General features: G+C 30.4%; 1 protein-coding gene across 1 annotated transcript; it reads right to left on the reverse strand.

Annotated features, from left to right (window-relative positions):
- Positions 1–3951: 3951 nt before the first annotated feature.
- Positions 3952–6887, reverse strand: LOC132602324 (uncharacterized). Its single transcript, XM_060315221.1, has 4 exons — positions 6743–6887; positions 5296–5419; positions 4644–4725; positions 3952–4277 (listed from the first exon to the last, which is right to left on the reverse strand). Exons 1-4 carry the CDS (start codon positions 6769–6771, stop codon positions 4207–4209), a joined length of 306 nt encoding a protein of 101 aa, XP_060171204.1. The 5' UTR covers positions 6772–6887; the 3' UTR covers positions 3952–4206.
- Between the last annotated feature and the right edge of the window lie 1510 nt (positions 6888–8397).

Consider the following 8397-nt stretch of genomic DNA (forward strand, 5'->3'; position numbering starts at 1 on the left):
AGTATAAAGTGAGAAATTGAGGTTAAATTATTTTCATAATTAAAAAGACCTCATTATTTTTTTGCCTTCAATAAAAAAATAGTGTTTTTTGCATCAGTCGCACATAGTTGACATAAATTCTTGTTGATGTATTCATTTATTTTGCAACTCCATCAAGATGCATGAAGCGAAATCTTCATTGGTTTTGTCAATGATGCTTACAGGCGATGACATTTCGTATATTTAGATTTACGCTATTAATGTAAATATTCTTTTAAGCTAAAAAAAATGGCTGGAATTGTGGAAAAGGAATAAGAAGACACAAGAGTCCAGACTCATAATTTGTCGATAGTAGTGTATCAAATCATGAATTCGTGAGTTCGATAAAATTAAGTATTTTGATATTGAACCTTATATCTACGTACATATAAGCTTAAAAAGATAAAAAGCTGATATTCTAACTATTTAGAAGAGTGAGTTTCCTCACTTCTTCGTCGTCAGGTTTCGTCGTCCGTTTTTTGGGCCCAAAAAAAAAATTATGAGTCCACATATTTTAAACATACTAATATTAAAAAAAATAAAATTGTGGGCCCACATATTTTAAACAACTACTAATATTTAAAAAAAAAATGTGGCCCACATATTTTAAACAACTACTAATATTTTTTTTAAAAAATTGTGGGGTCCATATTAAACATCAACCAGTAATAAAAAAATAAAAAAAAAGTGGAACCCACTACATCCAAACTCACGGGAAATTGAGCCCCATATTAAACACCAACCAGTAATTAAAAAAAAAAAAAGAGAAGAAAAAAAGTGGAACCCACCACATCCAAACTCACGGGAAAAAAAAAGTGGATCACATATTAACAAAATCAAGCAATATTAGAAAAAAAAAAGTGAATCCCATATTAAAAAACAAAACAATGTTAAAAAAAAAGTGCTTAGAAAATCAAACAATTAAATCAATAATGATGGATTCATTGCCACCTGCGTATCAACCCATTAGAGAGAGCAAATGAAATTATTGTACAGCAACATACTTAAAATACAAAAATGCTTAGAAAATCAAACAATTAAATCAATAATGATGGATTTATTGTCACATGCGTATCAACTCATTAGTGGGAGCAAATGAAATTATTGTACAGCAACATACTTAAAATACTTATATATATATATATATATATATCCGTTTTGCAATTTTTGAGAGGGAGCAAATGAAATTATTGTACAACAACATACTTAAAATACAAAAATGCTTAGAAAATCAAACAATTAAATCAATAATGATGAATTTATTGCCACATGCATATCGACCCATTAGTGTGAGCAAATGAAATTATTGTATATCAACATACTTAAAATACTTATATATATATATCCGTTTTCCAATTTTTGAAAAAAACAATTGTGGGCCCATATAGCCTGATGGATTCATTGCCACATGTGTATCTACCCATTAGAGGGAGCAAATAGAATTATTGTACAGCAACATACTTAAAATACAAAAGTGCTTAGAAAATCAAACAATTAAATCAATAATGATGGATTTATTGTCACATGCGTATCAACCCATTAGTGGGAGCAAATGAAATTATTGTACAGCAACATACTTAAAATACTTTAAAAAAAAAAAGTGTGGTCCCCATATTAAACACCAACCAATTAAGCATTTAAAAAAAAAGTGTGGTCCCCATATTAAACACCAACTAATATTAAAAAAAAAAAAACACCAACCAATATTTAAAAAAAAAAAAAGTAAATAAAGTGGAACCCACCATCTCCAAACTCACGGGAAAAAAAAAAGGTGGACTCCATATTAACAAAATCAAGCAATATAAAAAAAAAGTGAATCCCATATTAAAAAAAAACAATGTAAAAAAAAGAGTGCAAACTTTGTATTCGTAGCAAATACTAATATAATAAAGTTTTAGATACGGAGCACAAACTACAATGTTATATTAATCGTGTTTTGAACATAGTATCCCATATTGACAAAATCAAGCAATAGAAAAAAAAAAGTGAATCCATATTAAAAAAACAAACAATGTCAAAAAAAAAAGTGCAGACTTTGTATTCATAGCAAACACTAATATAATAAAGTTTTAGATACGGAGCACGAACTATAATGTTATATTAATCGTGTGTTTGAACATAGTATGTATATATATATATATATTATATGCATAAAAATAGTGCAAACTAATAATGTCCAAAAGGGTGAGCCCCATACTAAACAACACCAAGCAATATAAAAAAATAAAAAACTATATAAAGCATAGGTTTAAACCCATGCTTCGTCGTCGTTGTCCCTTAAAAAAAAGGGGGGTGGGTCCCATACTAAATAACACCGAGCAATAAAAAAAAATGGAATTCACCATCTCCAAACTCATGGGAAAAAAAAGTGGACCCCATATTATCAAAATCAAGCAATATAAAAAAAAAAAAAAAAAAAAGTGAACCCCATATTAAAAAAAATATAATGTTAAAACAAAAAGTGCAGATATTCGTAGCAAACACTAATATAATAAAGTTTTAGATACGGAGCACAAATTACAATGTTATAGTAATCGTGTTTTGAACATAATATATGTATATATATTATATGCATAAAAATAGTACAAACTAATAATGTCCCAAAAAAAAAAAAAAAGTGTACCCCATAAAGGGTGGGCCCTATACTAAACGACATAAAGAAATATAAAAAAAAAAAAAGTGGATCCCACCATTTCCAAACTTACGATAAAAAAAAGTGGACCCCATATTAACAAAATCAAGTAATATTAAAAAAAAAAAAAAGTGAACCCCATATTAAAAAAAAATAATGTCAAAAAAGAGTGCAGACTTTGTATTCGTAGTAAACACTAATATAATAAATTTTTAGATACGGAGTACAAACTACAATGTTATATTAATCGTGTTTTGAACATAGTATATATATGCGTAAAAATAGTGCAAATTAATAATGTCCAAAAAAAAAAAGTGCACCCCCTATTAAAAAATCAAACAATATCCATGTAATTTCCAATGTATCTCATTAAGTCAATAATGATGAATTCATTACCACGTGCGTGTCAATCCATGAAATTGCTTTTCTTCAAAAGGTTAAGTAGTCAAACCATACAATTTTTTTTTTTTTTATATTAGCCGGAGATCTAATCTTGATATTAAACTGTTGTATTTGCTATTCCACCATGTCATTTATTTGTTATGTTTACTAAAAGAAATATACTTACAATATTTATATTTTAAAATAAGATAGAATTTAATTACTTTTTTATTTTTATTCTTACTCTAATAAATGTGAAAAGAAATTAATGTCGTAAAAAAAATATATCAAATGCAGATCAAATAATGAATAAGGTAAATTAGTCAAATTATAATTTTAATCGACGTTTTCTTAAAAAACCATGCAAAAGACAACATGACAAATAAAATGTGCTAAACCGAGAATATTTACTAAAAATTAAAAAATAGTATTTCTTCGTTTAAATAAAAAATCAATTTCGACTTTGTTTCGTTTTAAACATGTAAAATTAATTTAATAATTTGAATTAGAATTGTCCAAATCAAAATTTGATAAAAAATAATAAGTATTTTACACCTTTAAATTAATCAAATTAAAATTGAAAGTATCAACTGATGCTTAAATATTACTATTGTTTTATCTCAAAGAGAAGAAAATAGTTTCCTTTTAATCAAGTCTTCTCTTTTAAAAAATATTAATAAATTTGCCGATTTTGTGTTCATAGCGAACATTAATATAATAAAATTTTAGATACGGAGCACAAACTACAATGTTATATTAATCGTGTTTTGAACATAATATATACTCTTTATATATATATATATATATAATCTAAAGTGTTGAGCCCGTGCCGCAGGCCGTCTAGTACATTTCAGAATTCACTCTCATAACATCTAAATTTTAGGACCGACACTATTTGCAAACTCCACTTAGCAATGGGGTACCATTTAAATCATCTCACTTTTATGAAGGAATAAAAATACTAGTAATACATTCTTTTTTGAACAGAATGGTAGGTCTACCATTCATTTCTCACAAGGTGAAATTTTTCAACAAAAGATTATGAAACAAGCAAGCAGAGACACACATTGATGATCGCAACCATTTGTACATTAATTACAACACTTTGTGCAATTATGACATTGTATCTGATGGTAATTGAGTACCTAAATTCCAAAATTGCTTTCCTTTTAACATCATTTACTAGTGGATTTGCGAATAAGAGTCACCTTCTTCTCTAGTACGTGCACCACAATAGACTCTATATCTGCAATATTCAATTGAAGCTTATATAATTGGATCAAACTGGGGCTACAACTCAGGTACATACTTATAAACAAAGAAAATATCTCATGCCCATCCAATTCTTTTCCTTGTTTCAAAAAAAAATATTCGAAACATTATTTGATTATACATTTGATTGATCTTTTAAAGAACTTTCTGAAGATGAGTTTCAAATTTGATGTTTCAAGTGAAAATTCCGCTCACAAAATTTCAACTTCTTTTAAAGTTGAATGCATATCCAAAAATAACTTTAATTTCTAAATATGCTTTTTCAACTTAACTTCAAATACTTTCTTTTTCAAATATCACATTTTTATGTCCAAATGCATATGAATATAACACAACTCACCTTCAACATTTGAAATTACACTAGTAACTCTATTTTGGCAGTGGGCACATCTTAAATCTGCATCTAATACCACTTCCTGGATCTGCATTTCATCACCAAAACCAAAACAACTCAAAGCTCTAAATATAATATGCTACTTTTATGTGAGTTTTTGGATTAAGTGTGGTGCAGCTCAAGTATAATATGTTTGGTAGAAGGTATAAATTTATTCTATTCCAGGATAAATTTATACCTTCTACCAAACAGAGTATAAAATGAAGCTCAAACTTAATTGCGGGATATCCCACCCTATCCCATCAAATTTGGTCTTATTTTATCCACCTTCCAGATGGGATAAATTTCTCAGGATTGTAATCCAGAAATGTATTTAGTCCGCATACCAAACGATTCCTAAGTCTATTTACTTCCCTAAGATCACAAACACATTAAAGTAAGGAAAAGGCAGTAAAAAGAAGACTAGTGGCAGTATAATCCCACATAAGATTTCATTGTAAAAAGCAGGCAAGGCTATATTGATAGAGTTGCTCGACACCTATACTAGTGAAAGATAGCATATACTCATTAACATAGTACGTGCAAACTGATTGGACACCACAATTATAGGGAAAGAAAACAGTGCATGAAGGGAGAGAAAGATCTATTGGTGACTTACCAGAGGATGTGCCAAACATTCGGAAGAAGTAGAAATTTCAGGAAGTGTCAATCTTTTAGGCTTTTGGAGTTTGAGTCTAGAAAGCTCCTTCTTAGCCCAAGAAACCAGAGCCATCAATTGGTTGCTGATGAACAAATTATTCTTCAGATGAAAATAGCTAACTTAAGAGTTTTGTCAATGTAGAAGGCTGAAATGATATGAATTACAATTCTTATTATTAATGGAAATCTATACATTGTTGATGGAGAAATTCTATCTTTAGGAGCTGCCCTAAGTTTTAGGCACAGCAAGAGTGATGGACATAGTACATAAAAACCACATGTTTAGATCTTGACAAAGATGCTTCTGCCCCACATCTGCTTTTTACGCTCCGACATTCATAATTGTTTTTGTATTGATTTTTGTTAATTATACATGATGTAAAAGCACTTGTACATTGAAAACTAGAAATCCCTCTTATTGCGTTGCTCTAGTTTATTAATGAGGGTGTAACATATAGTACGGAGTCGGTAGATCAACCGACTTTGTTCGGGTGCCGAGAGATGCGACCTAGTTTATGCATCCTTTTAGCATGGGATTTTATTATCAATCTCAATATAATAAACTATGAGTTTAAAATCTAAGCACCGACAGTTTAAAAGATATTTGCATCAAATCACTTTAAGTATAAGCAAATCTTTGTGATAAGTATTGGAGTATTGATAATTAACTGATAAAAATGGTATTTAACCTGCAATTAACAATTAAGTTACACTGCAACAGCAATATACTTAGTGAAATCTCACATAGTGAGATCTGGGGAGGGTAGTGCACGCAGACTTTGCATCTACTTTGAGAGGTAGAGAAGCCGTTTCCGGTAGACTCTCGACACAAGTACAAGCAATTTAAAGCAATTTTAAAAAATCATGGCAAAGTATTAAAAAAAACATGATAAAACTGTCCGGAATAAAAGGAGCCGTAAGTATCACAAATTAATACAATAATCAAAGTAGAAGAAACAACATATAATAGCAGAAATTGAAGGACAAGAAACTACAAGAGTTGTACTACGACTACTAGTATGAAAGGATAAGTAGGACAACATTCAACTACCTACTAACCTTATACCCTAATTTGTATTCTCTATCATCTCCTATCTAATATCATGTCTTCGGTAATCTGGACTTGCGTCATGTCTTGTCTAATCAACTCTCCCCCAAATCTTTTTCAGCCTACCTGTACCTCTTACATTGATAATATATATAATTTAAAATTCATAAACTAATAATAATCCTCATTGTTTGTTCTGATAGCTTGCCTTATAAGATGCAATCTATCACCTACTCTCTATTATTAATTCTCAGTCGGCCCCAATTGCTAGGTAGCGTTGATTAAAGAGAGATACTATTGTTAGGTACATGATGATGGAACAGAGAAACTAAAGGAAAATAGAAGTTCGAACTCTCACCAGCCACTTCTTTTTGACGCTGTCCCCATTGAAGTTCAATCATAGACGACTGTAAATTCATCCCCTTCGCTGTTAAAAGAAGGAACCATCTTTATATGCCTAATTTGTATCTCTCCTTGATGAAGAATTTTCTCATGTATATGTTAAGCACTCTGATTCAATTTATTTATCTTACTTTTCTTTTTTAGTTTATTTTAAAATAAAAAAATTCCCTTTTCTAATTTAGCAACTTTTTAATTTTATCTCACATGACATGTTTAAGATTACAAGTGTTGAAGAATGAAAAAAGTCCCTCATCGGTGGTTAATGAGATGGTGGTCTCTTTATTTGGACTTGGGCAATCCTTCCCTCATGAGCTAGTTTTTGAAGTTGAGTTAGGCCCATGATCCATTTGTTTACATGGTATCAAAGCAGGACCCATCTCACCCGATGTTGGGCCCCCAAATTAAATTGTCCACGCACCAGAGATGTCCAGTCCTGAGCGTGAGGTGGGGTGTTGAAGAATGAAAAAAGTCCCTCATCGGTGGTTAATGAGATGGTGGTCTCTTTATTTGGACTTGGCCAATCATCCCCTCATAAGCTAGTTTTTGAGGTTGAGTAGACCCATGATTCATTTGTTTACAACAAGATTAAAGACATTTTTGAACATTACACGTATCTCTTTTTTATTTTTTTAAATTCCGTATCAAATCAAGCTAAAACTACTATAGAGTTTCTCGAGACAAATCTATATCTATATATTATCAAAAGGAGAGGAAAAAGTCCTTTCCTTGAGCCAAGTGGCATTACCACAAAAAGACAAGTGGCATTATTAAAGACAAAACAAACTACCTCTAATAAAACTTCTTAATTTTAAATAACTTTTGAACTTGAATTAAAACTGCTGAAAAAAACCACATAACCGTGCATATAGTCATGTGCGGAGTTAGGTAGGCTCCAGGGGTTTATCTGAACCCCCTCGGTGAAAAATTACACTACAGATACAAGATTAGAATTATTTTTTTATATACATATAGTATATGTTGAACCCCTTTGGATCCTTCGTATATTTATTTCTTCATATTTTTGAACCCTCTAGGTGAAAATCCTGGCTCCGCCACTGCATATAGTGCCAAAGCCTTCTGAAAATCTCCAAACATGTTTTGATTAGTTATAAGGATTAGGCCTCATTTGTTTGTACTTAATGTAGGTCTGAATCTGAATGGTTAAGATTTCAGCCCATTAAATGCATTTGTTTAAAAAAAAAAAAATCTCTTAATAGATCTGGTAATGTCTGATGTATGGAAGAGAGTCTGAACACTATTCAAACTCTTTTTAAAGCCCTATTTTATTTTTCTAAAAATCTCTAACGCCGTTTTTTTCTGTCTATTTAGGCTTGAAGCCTCTCTCTTTCTCTAATAGCTCGGCTCTATCTCTCTTTCTCCTGTTTCTTCAAGTAACAGTCGGCTGAAATTCTGTGCTCTACTGGTAAGATTTCTTTGTTTATTAAATTGTATATTCACAATATTCTTGGCATTTGTTTTTTGGTAAAGTACGTACACATTTTATTTAATAACATTAAGCAGATGTGAAGATTACAGAAGAGAGAAAGCAAAAATAAGATCATTGTTAGTTTAAATACAAAAAAAAAAAAAGACTATTAATACGGAGCTATC

Source organism: Lycium barbarum, chromosome 7 (assembly GCF_019175385.1).
Source record: "Lycium barbarum isolate Lr01 chromosome 7, ASM1917538v2, whole genome shotgun sequence".
NCBI classification, from domain to species: domain Eukaryota; kingdom Viridiplantae; phylum Streptophyta; class Magnoliopsida; order Solanales; family Solanaceae; genus Lycium; species Lycium barbarum.